We start from the raw sequence: 16,518 nt of genomic DNA, 5'->3' as shown, positions 1-16,518 counted from the left end.
TGATTCTTATAAATTGCTTTTATCTCGAGTGGCTTTTTTCTTTACTAACATGAAATACACAATCTTGTGGCATGAAAAACAAATATAAGTATCACATCAATGAATGTTAATTTATATCAATATATTTCTATATATATTCAGCATTTAGATTTTAGGGTTAGTCGTGTATGCTCATAAATAAATGTGGGCATCAAAAATGCTTATTTTTTTTATTCTCATTGAATTTGTTTCAAATATCTTTAGATGAATGCTGCTGCAAGAGCTGTGATGAAGTTATCAGTCAAGTATGTATCTTCCAGTGCTTATTTTACATTGTGTTAATCTGTTTTTGCAACTGTTTTGTGTTGATCAGAATCAACATGTCAAGTGGCACTGGAAAAACTTCCATATAATCTGCTAGATGAAGCAACTAAAGAGATATATCTTTAGCTATTTTTGTAGTAAATAACTGCAAAAAAGATGATGCTGAGATCTTGTTGCACAAATTACATATTATATATATTCAAAACATTCATGCCTCTGAATTTAATTCCCTGTATTTTTCAGTTTATCTTTAACAATTTTTGCCCAAAAATTTCATCTCTCAGTTAATAAATTAAAATTTAAACTGCAAATGAGCAGCTATTCCATGATAAAGGGCTTAAACTATTTGAGGTCTTGATACTCATGACCATATAAATTTTTCTAATTTTGTCTTTCATTCAAATAAAAAGAGCTCTGAAAGATGCTTAGGCCCAGTCCTTAAACTTGCCCGAGTGGCGCAGTGGTAAAGATGCTCGTCTTCCACTATGAAGGTTACCATCAAGGTCCATGGGTTCGAATACAGGCATAGAACATTAGAAGCAAGTTCTTTACCCAGCGAGCCTAGGGCGACCACCGATGGATGGAGCCTTCATTTCCCAACCAACTCCACTGGTTGGAAATTGCTGTATGGCGATATATGACCAGAGTTGGTGTGCGGTAAAGTAGTAGTCCCTAAACTTGTTGATGCCTGCAGTAAGAGAAAGAGAACTGTCAGCTTCTTTTTTTATCAAGTTGTGATCACTTGACAGACAATGTGATCATGCTAAGTCTTTTATAGACTAGTTCCCATTTTAAAAAGAGTTGGTACTACTACTTGTATTGCGAGACATCAGACCATTCATCAAGTCAAAATATATTTAAAAATTATTTTCTCATCCTGAAAAACACCCATAAACTAAATTACTCATAATCTGAAGTTTTAAATGTGTATCACTGTTAAATCATTGTTATCATTATAAATGTAAATTTCTTAAAAAGATGGTCAGAGGTGCAATTTAACTAATTTTATTAATTTCAAAACCACATTCATCTGGAAAAACAGAGTAAAATCTCTGCATAACAATTTTCTAGAAGTCACAGAAGAATATCGTAAATGGAGTATAATTTAATTTAAGTGGATATATGAAATATTGTTATATGGAAGTTTCATTGTGTACGAATTCTTTTTCAAAGACTGATTTGAAGTTACCTTCTTGTTCCATCACTGTATAATTCTGTTTCAATTCTATTTCAGTATGGCCCCTGGGTCATCAAGTATACTACCACCTCCAGCTCCATCAAATGACTCTCGTTTCATTCCTATAATGCCTAACTCTACAGCTAGTAAGTTGATATCACTTTTTATTGTTATTATCCAACGTAAACATGACTATATAAAGACAATAAATAACAAGTAGGATGTAGACAAAATCAAATACAAGATGCAGTGATACCTTATTTAATGAGCAACTCTGCTAACAAAGTTTTCTTCATGGTTTTTCCAGACACTACTAGTAAATGTTTTGATTCTGACTCGACTTTTGAATTTCCTTCTTCCCGTTTGGTCTATATGGTCTTAACTTGATTCTTTATATAAAATTGATTTTCTGTGTCTGTGAGTCTCTCTCTGTGTGTATTTCTCTATGTAAATCTGAAGTTTTAGACAGATCGTTGCCAAATTTTACATATATACAAAACAGGGCCCGACTTGAACGATAGGCTACTTTAAAATTTTGTGAAAGCTAGGCAAATGCCACAAAATGGACAAAAACATGATTTGCAAAACGACATTTGCCGGCAACAATGATTTGTGGGCTTAGACAGTCACTTTTAAATGTTTACTTTGATTACTGTGGCATAGCTGCCAAGTCTTCTGAATTTTCCGGGAGTCTCCCGAATTTTAGCTTCATATCTCAACCTCCTGAAAAGTTCTTAAATCTCCCAAATTTTTATGAAAATCAAAAAAATCCCTATTTGTCCCTAAAAATTCCCTACTTCATTTAAAAAGAATCTCTGCTTTTGAAAACAATCTTTAAGGAATTTCTTGTGGGGCAAAAAGTCTTTTGCCTCTGGTTTTTTTCCCACTTTCGAAATGACGTCACACTTCGTAAATGGAGGAATAATGAGAAATTCCTTTTTAAGGAAGTTTTACAAACTCTCTGATGGTAACAAGAAAAGTTGTTTGTCTTATCTTGCAGGGAAATAGCTTAGCAGCCAATAGTCCTGGATAATAATTGAATATTATAATGGCACGTATGTGGTCAAAACTTCCTCTGTTGTTGAAGTTACATACGTGCAATAACAAAACATGAATACTCATAAGCAAAAACATATTTAAATAATTTTAAAGATACTTATTCTGATGAGTTTTTCTTTCATCAAATGTTCCATAAAAAGGCAAACTTTTTCTTTTTTTCCAAGTTATGTTAAGGACATAAACATCGGTCATGGTGGAAAGACTGGCATATTCACCCATGTGAAATCAAAAAAACATCAAACAAGTCAAGTGTCGCAAAAAGTCAGTGTTCTTCAAAAATTAACGATTTTTTCCTTCATCTCCCGATGATTTTGGGGTCATTCGTACAGAATGTTTGTTCACATTGTTTCTGATTAAACACAATATTTTTTTTTAGATCATCATTGAAGTTTTAGCCTCTAATTTCACTTCATCTTTTGCGTAGGGATTTCCCAAGGGTTTAACTTCCACGTGCGTAAAATCTCTATTTTATTTGACTTCAATTTTTGAGTAGGGATTTTATTCCCTATGCTTTAACTTCTATATGCAAAATATCCATATTTTATTTGAAAAAATCCCTTTTGTATTTATTACGGAGTGGTTTTACTATAAAATACGGGTCTGCACGAAAATCCTCTTAATTTTCATTTTCAAAAGTTGACAGCTATGCTGTGGTTCCCAAACAATGCATTTCAGACATGTTTACTCCATTACAATGATTTGTCACTTCTTCAATGCTCCCACCATATGGAGAAAACCTGGGGAGATGATGATTGATGATGATGAGAAAATGATTGACAATGGCAAGGAGGTTATTCATAAAAACAACTCAGGAGTGTGCTTGTTCAATTTGTTTTTTATAATATTTTCTTTTTTTTATGTTATTATCAAAATAAAAAAAAATGGTACACCAGTAGTTGTATTTAATGCCCATTTACTTTTAACTTTGGACTTGTGGGCATGTATATGCATTGCCCATGAAAAATTCCCATGTTTATTAGCATGTCATCAACTAGAGTAGAAGTCTTTGGAGAGATTTCAGGAGGGGGGGGGGAACTGTCAGCTTGAATGAGAGAACAATTAACTCATTGTTTTTGCATTGCTATGTACTGTATATTGTTCTGTAGAGGGGTTTTATGCAACATTCATTTTATTGCTACAAAGGTTCTGTGGAGCAAATACAGATGCAATGCCACAACAGGCAAAATGCCCAACGAGGTGGCTGAGAAAAAGATTCCCATAAAAATATGGATGTCATATATTTCGAAAATATAGCAACCCAATTAAAAATGTAATTAACAAAAATTGTAAACAATATATACACATGATAAAATATTATACAATGCCCATAAAGAATACTTATGGTTGTCTTATTCTAAATATGGATAGCTTCTCGAATTACCCCAACCTGTTTATCGTATCTCTTTTTAAACGTGTCAATTGTGTTACAATTTACTACCTCCGGGGTTAAGCTATCCCATTTATTAACAACTCTATTAGAGAAAAATTCCCTGCGACACCATAGCCTTGCATTGTCCCTCACCAATCGATACTGGTGTCCCCTTGTAAAAGCCGTCGATTGGCTGTGTACTAAAAGTTCATGGTCCATCCCATTGAAAATTTTGAACACTTCGATCATATCTCCCTGACACCTGCATTCATCCAATGTAAACATATTCAAAAAATGAAGTCTCTCTTCATAACTCAAGCCCCGTGTGCCAATAAGGACACGCGTAGCTCTTCTCTGCACCCCCTTCAACCAAGTCTATGTCCCTCTGTAGGTATGGTCTCCAAAACCTCACAGCATACTCCAGTCCAGGATGAACTAAGCCTCGAAGAAGGGGAAGAATGCCTTTAGGAGAACGCGAAGAGACCTTTTTGAAAATGAGACCGAGCATTCTATTCGCTATTTTGACCACCACTGAACAATGTTCAGAAAACCTAAGCTGCTCGTCAATGAGAATTCCCAAATCAGTGACCCTAGTTGCATCCGGGATAGTGACACCATTCAACTCGTAATAGAACCGTGGGTTGTTCAAACCAAAATGAGCGACCATGCACTTATCAATGCTAAATGTCATGCTCCATTCATTTGCCCATGCTACAATCCTGTTTAAGTTGGTCTGGAGCAACTCCCTATGGTTTTGATTCCCCATTAGCTTCACATCATCTGCGAATTTGCTAGTAATCCCATCGATACTCTGATCGAGTTTATCGATAAAAAATGAAAAAAGTATGGGGCCAAGGACACTTCCTTGAGGAACTCCACTTGTGACGTCTGTCCAACCACAGAATTACCCATTCACCATAACTCGTTGCGACCTATCTCTTAACCACGATTCTGTCAAATTCAGCAAGTTGCCCCCAATTCCAATCTCCTGTAAACGCCTCAATAGTTTACCATGTTGGACCCGATCGAATGCCTTCTGGAAGTCAAGGTAAACAACATCTACATTTTTGCTCTTACCCAAAGCCTTAGTCACGTGATCATAGAAGCAAAGGAGGTTAGTTACACATGACTTCCCCTTCCTGAACCCATGCTGATTATCCGACAATACAATATTGTCGTCTATCCACTTCACAAACTGCCTTTTGATGATAATTTCCAAAATTATCGAGAGGGAACTCGTCAAACTCACTGGACGATAATTGGACACAGCTTCTCTACTACCCTTCTTAAATATCGGTGTGGTATTTATTATCTTAAACAACTGTGGCTAAGCCATCTGACACTTATCCTGACGACCCAGGTTCGAATCCCGGAGAGACAAAGAAACGCGACATCTGTGCGAATATGAAACTCAAACTAGTTTCCAAAGTTCCAAGTATCCTTACACTCTTCCCAAATCCAGTTTGAAAACGTGCTGTGTATTCCAGTATTTAAAATATCTCACTCTTATCCTGACGAACTGGAATGACCAATCACGCTACTTCTGTACAAATTAGCAACATTAGCAAGTTTCCAATTCCTTGGGACGATACCCTCCACAACACTACTACTGTATATCTGTGCGACTGGCCCCAACAATTCATTAGCACATTCCCTGAGGACCCTGGGATAGATATCTTCTGGTGCTTTGCTTACACATACATTTCTTAGAAGATTTAGGACCTCCACGTCTTCTACTTGAATATCGTTGAGGGTTTTATTACCCCATGCAACACCCGTATATCGAATATCATTATCTCCATTAAAAACCGACGCGAAAAAGTCATTAAAAGCACTACACATGTCAACATTGCACTCTACCCTAGACCCTCCTATCGAGAGGGGGCCAACTGTCCCCTTACATCCATTATTGACGTATCAAAAAAATGATTTCGGATCAGAGCCAATGTTATCTGCCCACCTAGATTCAACTTCCTTTTTACTATCCTTTATTGCTTTCTTCAACACTTTTCTTTTATCAGTAAACAATGGTAGGTCACCTCGTCCACTTTTATACTCTCTGAATGCTCTTTTCTTTTCAAGATAAAGGTTACGCACGCTATCCGTGAAGCATAGAGGGTGCGATGTACAAACACTCTTTTTTCGAACAAAGAGTATGACGGAAACAGTTATTTTCCGGATATAATACTGAGGTGAACTCGGAAAAAAAAGTCATCACGTCTCCCCCAGGACTCGAACCCAGGCCCTCTTGCATACCGGGCAAGCATGCTACCATCTACACCACTGGATGACTTTTCTTTCTGAGTTCACCTCAGTATCATATCCGGAAAATAACTGTTTCCTTGATATCTCGGGCTGAGAAAAAAGCCATCTATCTCACTCTAAAGAGTATGACGTCATGCAAAACAGAGGACAGCTTCGTACTAAATTCTTCCCATTGACTTTCCACCCCTACTGATTCCAACCGGTCTTTGAAAACTTCCGCTAACCTTCCTCTCAATACATCAAAGTTAGTTCTTCAAAAACAAGGAACCAGTCTTTTGTTATCAACCTTACCCGAGGAAAAGTTACAGTGAAATCTAACTATACTAGAAGGTTAAGAACTTCTAAAAATAGAGGAAATTTTGTAATGAGGTTTATAGCTACTGAGCCAGTAGTAGAAACAAACACTTTTCTCAGATTGACTTTTTTGACTTTATTAATTTTATTTTAAGTCTTCTATCTATCAATACATTAACACTAGAACAACAGGAATTTTGAACTATCTAGAATGATGCACAGCAGTCATTTTGACCACAATAGGAAAAAATAGACATAAATTATTTCTCTTTACCAAAACTTTTTAAAACAGTATACTGTATATTCAGCCTCTTTGACTTATTTTTGCAATAAACCCCTTGTTTGTATACTTATTTTTGCATTTTGGACAAAAGGGCTTGTTATGACAAAGACTAGGCCCATGTTTGTCTTTAACTCTAAAAAAGGTTTGACTATATCCTTTTTTGAACTCTCATAATTTGTGGCTTCATTTTCACTTGACAGTCCACTAACAAGGTTTGAAGCATAATACACTTGAAAAATTTGTGAAGAGATTGCATGTGTGGAATGAAAAAACTATGAATAGCCACCAAAACCTGAGCAATGTAAAATGCATAGGTAATACAGCTTTTCTGTGGCAATCGTAATGTGTATTGAATAAATTCATATTGTCTAAAACATCAACGACACTCATCAGGAGAATAATAAAAAATTTTATAATTTCTCTGGCAGAAACTTTTGCTGTTTACGATTTAAATTTTGTGTGCTAATGGCACTCAAAACCTAGAATTATATTTGCTTACCAGCTGTAGAATTTTTTTGCTTAGCGGAGAGCTATATGTGGTAAAATAATGGCTTCTCACATCATCTAGCACCCCCCCCCAGGGGCTGGAATTTTTAGTGCCCCCCCCCCCCCAGGTTCCCTCTATAGTGAATTTATAGCGTGAAGAAATAAAAAATGGTAAGAATAGTCTTGGAGCTACTGTCCCCGAGCTGGGGCCCTGTACATGGGTAAAATTCTGAAAAATGAAGATTCTTTTTGTCGTGTGACATTGTACCAGTGAATGCAATGTAGTAAAAGCACAAAGATCCCTAGAAACAATAAATTAATTGAATAAACTACTGCAATGACCTTTGTGTTATATGTACCTTTGAATAGTACAAAATGGGTACTGGAGAAAAGCAAACACCATGATAGAGCATCTGTACTCTCAATATTAGTGTTTGCATAACAAGACTGTCCATTACAAATGTTTTGCAATCATATTAGTTAAATATCTTCATAGTGGTAAAAATTACCACTACCATCGTTCCATCAATTTTATTTTGCTACTAGACTAAAAAACCTATAATATTTATATTTTAGGAATTTAAGAGCCTTAAAAAGATGAGAAAAGTCATTAAATTTGAGCAACGTAAGATAAACTGGTTTGGGTATAATCACATGTAAAAGTAACAGGGCTCAGCGCGGGTCACTTTTTTCACTAAAAGTCTTTTTTTTTTTAGGAACTAGTCACTTTTATTACGTATTTTCAGGCCCAGGTCACTTTTTCCACTTTTTTTAGCAAAAAAAACCCCGGTCTCGCGCGCTTTTCTGCTGTCAGTGTTCTTCTTTTCTTCAAGGAGGAACATTACCAGTTCAAGGTAGCTAATTTTCTCCCTCCCTTCATTGAACTACGATCGTTAGCTTCCTTCCCGTACAACCTCTATATATAAGGAACCCCTATATATGCGTCTATGAAGACTATATATGCCCCCTATGAAGGCATCTTGTCTTCCTGGGAGCATGCTGTGTGATGTCAGCATAACGTGATTTCAAGGCGCTTGGAAAGAAAGCTCCTTGGTTAAAGAGTCGTCATTTTATGGAAAAACCGGTCGGAAAAAAACTAGCATAAAAGGCGTACTTACAACAAAGAATTTTTTCCTCTCCTCTACTTCCATTCTTTCTTATTTCCCCATGTGCTTACTCGTTCTTTCATTTTCATCTTATTTTAAAATTGATCCTTTATTTTATTTGTTTTAAAAAGTTTTAGTCCTAAGGGCCGAATTCCTTTCTTGGAGCATCGAGCAAGTTACATTTGTTGTTTGTTCTATCGTTACTTTTGTTAATTTTTTTTAATGTTATTTGAAATGACGATTTAAGAGAGCCCGTGCAGAAGCTAACTTACGTGCAGCGGGAGAATACCAAAGCGCGTATTATTAATACGTATTAAGCGTATTAATACACTTTGGAGAATACTCTTGTAGCTGGCCAAGGTTAAAGAAGCTCGCAGGTATTTTGAATTTACTTACAATAAAAAAAATCATCCGATTGAAAATCGTGATCTATCTGCAAATAAAATTTGTACTATTTTTCTAATTGGATTTAAATCTCAGCAAAAAACCGTAGCCTCAGGTATGATCGAAAGGAGAACTGTTTATGAAAAAATCACAGAATCCTGCAATTCAACGTTTAGTTTAACACAAGGGTTTCCAAATCAGATGAAAATTGGTCATCAGGCTGATAAAAACTCAGTTAACGTGCATGCGAGCCGTAAATAGAGGCAGATTTAACAATGAGCACACCGAGCGCGCGCCTTTGACCCCTACTTTACTTTTTTTTTTTCCTAATTGAAAGGGCCTAATATTAATTTTTTTTATGCCCTGGCCGTCAACTGACCTTTATCCGCTTCTGGCCGTAACTTAATTTAGAGCATCTTCACGATACTGATTGTTGACTTAATATCGACATCTTGCGCGCCATTCTTGATGTGTAAAAAAATCCCATTTTTAGACCTCAGAAGTTATTAAAACGTTTTTGTCTCGAGTCGCTGTTATGACCACAATAGGAGAGGGCGGGGGTTTGGTTCCACGGGTGTTGAACGAGGAAAGGTGCAGAGTTTACTCTTTTTCTGTTATGAGTCTATACCGGCCCCGGACGATAGTAAATTTTCGACCCGGGTTGCTACATACCGTAATCAGATCCAAAACTGGGGGCGGGGGGCAATGCCTTGGACGGCGTTTTTGATGGAATGGTATATTTAAGAAAATGCAATAAAAATTCCTTTGCAAAATTATCGAATTTCACAGTCAAGGGGCAGTAAAATTACATTTCCCCTCCAGAAAAAACAATTGTATTACAGCCATGGTAAATCGGGTGTCCTGGGTGGGGGCGAATTCACTGTTTTTGTTCGTTGAAAAATTACGGGAGGAGTCAGCGCTAACGTGGCTAAAATAGGTAGCCCTGACTACAGCATCCATAAACTCTGTATCAACTGCATTTATAAACCCCGTATGTTGAATCGATTTTTGTATTCATTTTATCCTAATTTTCCATATTTCCCAATATATATCTATCGATTTTCGCATATTGTCGTATATTAAGTTAATTCATATTATAAATTATATATTTTTTTGTAATTTTTTATGTGCCCTTTGTCAGCCATCTTGAATTGACTACCGCAAAACAGCGATTCCTTGGCGAGAAAAAAGTCGCCACGTTGGTGCTTACAAGGTTCATGGGAAATTTACCGGGGAAAGCTTAACCTTGTTAAAGAATCGTCATTTCATGGAAAAGCCGGTCGGAAAAAAAACTGGCATAAAAGGTGTATACTTACAACAAAGAATTCCCCCCCCCCCCAATACCATTCTTTCTTATTTCCCCATGTGCTCACTCGTTCTTTCATTTTCATCTTATTTTAAAATTGATCCTTTATTTTATTTGTTTTTAAAAGTTTTAGTCCTAAGGGCTGAATTCCTTTCTTGGAGCATTGAGCAAGTTACATTTGTTGTTTTTTCTATTGTTACTTTTGTTAATTTTTTAAAAATGTTATTTGAAATGACGATTTAAGAGAGCCCGTGCAGAAACTAACTTACGTGCAGCTGGAGAAAACCAAAACGTGCGCGTATTAAAGACGCGTATTATTAATACGTGGGGGGGGGGGCAGTGCCTCAGACGGCATTTTTGAGGGAATGGTATATTTAAGAAAAGGCAATAAATATTCCTTTGCAAAATTATCGAATTTCACAGTCAAGGGGCAGTAAAATTATGCCCCCCCCCCAGAAAAAATATTGTATTACGGCCATGGTAAATTGGGTGCCCCGGGTGGGGGCGAATTCACTGTTTTTGTTCGTTGAAAATTACGGGAGGAGTCAGCGCTAATGTGGCAATTTTTTTTCGTCCTAAAATAGGTAGCCCTGACAGCAGCATCCATAAACTCTGTATCAACCGCATTTATAAACCCTGTATGTCTTTGATTCGATTTTTGTGTTAATTTTATCCTAATTTTCCGTATTTCCCAATATATTTCTATTGATTTTCGCATATTGCTGCACACCTATTAGGTTGATTAATATTATAAGTTATATATTTTTTTGTAATTTTTTTATGTGCCCTTTGTCAGCCATCTTGAATTGACCACCGCAAAACGTCGATTCCTTGGCGTGAAAAAAACCTTCTTTTACGGTTAATAATTACGGGGGGGCAAAATTACATTGTTTCTCGGTAAAGGAGTAAATGTGTGTTTTTTTTTTTTTTGCATGGGTGTATGTTGTATGTAAAAAAATTAAATATATATTTACAAATTTTTCTCTCAAACCCAAACAATTTCAAAACTAGTTTATTTTCTCCCTCACCCAAGGGCAGTATTATTTTGGTGCCCCCCCCCCCCAGCCTGTAAAAGAGTAGGCTCGCCCACCCTTCCTGGTCCAGCCATAGGTGGAGATAGACTTGAAGGTCTCAGGGGTTCCGCACGATGACAATTGATATACATCATATATATATATGTATACATCAGTAGACTCTGCCATTGACGCTGGGGGGGGGGGGGGTGGATGGATTGCCCCTCCCTTAAACGCATAATAATTAAAATAATTTAGTTAATTTAATAATTTAAATAATTTATTCCATTTAGTAATTTATTTAATTCAGTAATTTATTTAATTTTTTAATTTAATAATTTAAAATAATAATATTAAAAATTTAATTTCATAGTTTTTAATCATTATAGTAGATTTCTTAAAATTTGTTGGAACGTATTATACAAACCTAGGTATGTAAATCAAATTTTTACTAGTTAAAATTTGTACTAGTCAGCTGCCTGGCAGTCGAGTGGTTAGGGAACTAGCTTCTCACTGTGCAGGTCTGGGTTCAAATCCCGGTTCAGGCATGGATGTTTACTGACACTAACAAATTCCCTGGGCGGATCATGCTGATCCCTTGGGAATACGTGCGGATCACATTATTATTAAAAAAAAAGTTTGAGTACATTTTGTATACTGTCATTCATAGCATAACATGAATGAAAAATCCACGGGAATGTAGATGGGGCAAATTCTCTCATCAAATTTTGTGTTTTTTCATTTTTTCCCCCCTCCTTTGAATGTGAAAACTTTTTCCCGTTTTGAAGTTTTTCCTGCTTAAATTGATTTTAAGATGGGTTGTGGAAAGCTACATGGGGGAAAGGCATTGTTACTGTTACTTAGAAAAGATTTAATGCAGTTACTCTCTCACACATAGTTGTTGATAAATTTGATAAGTTATTCAAAACTTTTCTGGTTAGCAGAATGTGTTTGAGTTTGATTTAATTATTTCACACTATCATGTAAAAAAAAACCAGTTTCGATGAGTTTCATTGAAATGCTAGTAAAGTTTAGTAAAAACTAAATTCAATTTCAATTCTTTCAATTTGGTAATAATCAAAATTCATTGTCCATTTGGTCTCTTTCTAAAAACATTTTGGTCACTATTTTCACTAGTTTTGAGGCCATGATCCTTGCTGAGCCCTGAAGTAGCTTTGCAGTCAAAATGACAGCTTCCTTTGTTCTAGTGATAGTGACTATTGCAATTTTCTGTTAGGCTGGTTTAGACCGAGTTAATGCTGCATATTTGTGACAAAATATTTTGGGAAAAAAAATGAAATTAATGTTTTTATTAATTCTTCCATCTGTCACAATATCCTCAATCAATACTGTCACACCAGTCATTGTTCGTTATTCTCATAGTAATTTTTTCCTATCTTTTTAATAGGCACTGGTACCGATTCAAATTGCCAAGAATCTTCACCCGCCATATCATCGCCACCTTTATCAGCAACAATAGCTGTTAGCTCACCTTACTCTTCATCTGCTGTGTTCACTTCTCCTGCTCATAACATTGTCAGCTCTAGTTCACACCACTCACAGATGCAAGAGAATTATACATCTGTAGAAGAGCAGTCATTCTGTGCAGTGTTGCAGCAACAGAAGCAGCAGATGCCTCTTTTCCAGTCTCTTGCAGCTGCGGGGGTTCATCCAGATACAGTTGATGAATCCCCACCTCAGCAGCAGCAACAGCGTGAATGTAAACCAGAAACTTCCATTGCTTTCAGGTCTCGTTCTACTCCTAGTCCAGGTCCAGTGTTCACATCTGTGGCAGTTGCAACACCACCTATTGTTTCACAGGTAAGTGTGAATTCCTATCCATAAAGCTACCTTCTACTACAAAATTCTTCTGACTTTCTTTTTATCAGATTTTTCCCTTCCAGTTTTTTTATTCCTTACGTAATATGTATTTTCAAAATCTTTCAGAGGGCAGAATCGATGTCATGTCCCCGTACGTCGCCTCAGAGCATCGACTCGGGCCCTTCCTACATGTCATCAGGGGACAGCTCAAAAATATGTCAAACACCATCACGAGCAGGTGGAAGTGGTCATCCACCTCCAACTCATGTTCCGGTGCCCAATTTGTAAGCAATTTTCCCCATTTCTTGTTTGAAGAATAACAGTCATTTTCTGGTTTCGATAATAAAAAAATCACTAGTCATTTAAATTCATAATCAACACGAAGCAGATACATGTATATACAATTTTGTATTTCTTTCAAATTACAGTGCTTTTGTTGAAGTTACTAGGTTACTAGTGTTGAGCAAAACCTCAGAAATACATTAAACTTTTTACGATATCTTCATTTTAATAATATCTTCAACATTATAGTACAGCAATAAAAGATGCTTATGCAAAAAATGAAGCATTTTACAAGCACATTTTAATTACAAAGGCCACAACAGGCAAAATGCCCAATGAGGTGGCTGAGAGAGATGCCCATAAAAATATGGATATCAAATATATGACCAAACCAAAAGAAGAGTAATTATCACAGAAAACTCCCTTTCTCTCTCTCTCTCTCTAACGCACACTTAAATAGAACTAATAAAAATTAATGATTATGACAAAATAAAATACACTGCCCATAAAAAATTATGGTTGTAATATCTAAGTATAGATAACTTCTCTTTATTCATCCCATTATGAGCATTGTATTTCTTTTTAAACATTGTGGTAGAATTCATGACTCCGGGGGGGGGGGGGGTAAGATATTCCATTTATTCAAAACCCTGTTAGAACAATTCCCTGTGACACCAGAACCTGAAGTTGTCCCTTACTACTTTATACTAATGTCCCAATGTTAGTCAAGTCGAAACACTTGACTAACATTGTATTAATGACTCATGGTTCATCCCATTGAAAATTTTAAAAACTTCAATCATATCCCCTAACACCTGCTTTCTTCCAATGTAAACATATTCAAAAAATCCAGTCTTTCTTCATATCTCAAGCCCAGTGTACCAACAAGGGCACTCCTGGCTCTTCTCTGTACCCCCTCAACCAAGTCTGTTGTTATGATGTCCAAAACCTTATGGCATACTGCAGTCCAGGTCGAATTAAGCCTCTGAAAAATGCAAGGAGGACACAAAACTTTTTGAGGATGAAACAAAGCATTCTATTTAGTTTTTTTATCACTGCGGAACAATGCTCAGAAAATGTAAGCTCTCATCAATGAGAATTCACAAATCTGTGATCCTATTGGCATCTGGAATATTATTATTCAAATTGTAAGTGAAACATGTTTTTTGAACCGAAATGAGCAATTGAATAAAGAGTAAACTATTGTTTCCCATTGGTCTTTCGATGTTGATATCGTCCAACCATCAATGTTAAATTATGACCTCACAGAAGAGATTGATTGATTGATTTGATTGTTAAAAACTTGCGGTAATTTTAAAATCATAAATTAACAACTGCTTGTTAGCAAGAAAACAAAATTTTAATACTGTGCAGTGTGTCATTTTGAAATGAATTATAATTTTTATAAGCTGGATAGGGAGTTAGCTAGTTAGAACATAAATTTCTTATTTTATTACGTTTTTTGAAGCACCCATGCTTCATAATATGCATGTTGTATCAGAATGTCTATTCAGATGTTTATGTTGGTAATTGATTTATTTTATTGCAGTTACTTGGCCCTGTATTCATACAGGCCTCAGAAAGATGATGAGTTGGAGCTCAGGAAAGGAGAACTGTATACTGTTAGCGAGAAATGTCTCGATGGATGGTTTAAGGGAACATCACTTCGTACAGGGCATTGTGGAGTTTTTCCTGGAAACTATGTCCAACTTGCAAAGTAATTATGAAGCTTTCTATGTCTTATTGCTGAACAGCTCATATGAGTTTGAACTAAAAAAAACTGTTCAATTATAAATATTAATTCTTCAGTGTTCGCGCGCGCGCGCGAAAAGTAATTTTTCAACAGATCTTGGCGGGGGGGAAAATATTTAGCTCCTAATCCCACTATCCCAGTGTTTCTCAAAGTGTGTGTCATGGCTCCGAAGGATACCATAAACCTTTGTAAGGGGTGTCTCGGTGAGCTGGAGATATTGATTTGTATGTACTTATGCTCTTAAGTTGTTCTTTTATAAGAGAAAAAATATCTACTAAATATTCTGGGGGAAGCTGCAGATTAACCATAAATTGGGCAAAGGAGCTATGGATGACAAAAGTTTCAGGAGAACCACTTTCTCTATCCCTGTCTTGCCCATGTTAAATTCAACTCACTTAACACAATTTTGTCTTGTGGGGTTATTTTGTAGAACCAATTAATTGGTTCAATGAAAATCAATTGGTTTAATTGGTTGAAAAAATTGAAGCAAGGGGCACCTGTATTTTATCTAAATCATTTTATTTTTTGAACAGAACTAACCATTTTGAAAATTTAACCCTATTTTCGCCTTCTACGGAATTTTAAAATATGTTTTTTTCCTTCCTCCTACCATAGTTGATTGGAACAAACTCCCTCCTTTATTGCTAATTTCCCCACGATTGTTGAATTCATTTACGTGGTGAAGTTATATGGGTATCCCTGGCTTTACATGGTTTTGCTTTATGTGATTTCACTATAACATAATTTTTAAAAGTTGATTTTAGAAATTTCAACCTACAAATTTTGGCTTGGAGTTCATTTTAGTGCTGGAAATGGGCTTGCAAACTAAAGATATATAACATAGTTAAATCATTCGATGATGAATACGTTGGATTTGATGATGTAGCTGAGACAAGTATGAGAGAAATTCTCAAATAAAATTCACCAGATCTCACTGATGAACAATGTGTGGTAGCACACTGAATGCCATGAGAGAAAAAATCGAAAAAAGCTGTTTCAAAAAGAGAGAGAGAGAAACTAGAATTTTCATATTTACAAGAAGAATTCTCTGGCTTCGCTACTAAAGTTCTTATGAGGAGGTGAAAGATGATGCCTGTGTCAGCTGAATGTTGATTGTTTCATTAAAAAGAGTTATCAATTTATCATACAAGGCTCTTCAGGAAAGAAAGTATCCACACTCACTAGAATCAATCAGAAATAGCGAAGATAGAAAAAGTATTAATTTAAATTCATTCTTATTGTCTGAATTCACTGGATTTATTCATATAAGTTTGAATATAATTAATTCATTAAAAAAAAGTTCCTCTACTGTTGGATTAAATTTTTTAAATCCCCTGAATAATACCAATCTTTTTCTACTGAACTACATTCACATTGTTCAAGGATGACAAAGTTTTCTGATTTCATTGCTGTGTATCTTTCAACATAAGAAGGGTCCATAAGGTGCCGGAAAAGCAGGATTTTTTTTTTTCGCAAGGAAAAATCTTGCTTGGGTCCTAGAAAATTCTGCTGGCTCCTAAACATTTTTTTCAGTTTGTAAAGCTCTGGCTGAAAGAATGCTGTGTTGAATTTCTAAAATTTGAAAATTAATTACGAATTATGAAAATTGAAATAAGA

The 16,518-nt window shown here is 35.8% G+C and overlaps 1 protein-coding gene across 2 annotated transcripts in view; it reads left to right on the top strand.

Annotated features, from left to right (window-relative positions):
- Nucleotides 1–16,518, top strand: part of LOC149085709 (E3 ubiquitin-protein ligase SH3RF3-like) — a 57,894-nt gene that overhangs the window by 21,583 nt on the left and 19,793 nt on the right. For both annotated transcript variants that reach the window (XM_089232092.1, XM_089232094.1), the window contains exons 6-10: nucleotides 244–284; nucleotides 1,538–1,626; nucleotides 12,454–12,866; nucleotides 12,993–13,150; nucleotides 14,698–14,865. In XM_089232092.1, coding sequence (XP_089088218.1) covers nucleotides 244–284; nucleotides 1,538–1,626; nucleotides 12,454–12,866; nucleotides 12,993–13,150; nucleotides 14,698–14,865 — 869 coding nt within the window. The remainder of the gene's footprint in view (nucleotides 1–243; nucleotides 285–1,537; nucleotides 1,627–12,453; nucleotides 12,867–12,992; nucleotides 13,151–14,697; nucleotides 14,866–16,518) is intronic.

Source organism: Pholcus phalangioides, unplaced genomic scaffold, assembly GCF_987345545.1.
Source record: "Pholcus phalangioides strain wild (caught in Gottingen) unplaced genomic scaffold, Ppha-v1.0 ptg000005l_1, whole genome shotgun sequence".
Lineage (NCBI taxonomy): Eukaryota > Metazoa > Arthropoda > Arachnida > Araneae > Pholcidae > Pholcus > Pholcus phalangioides.
This window is presented reverse-complemented; position numbering and strand designations above follow the sequence as displayed.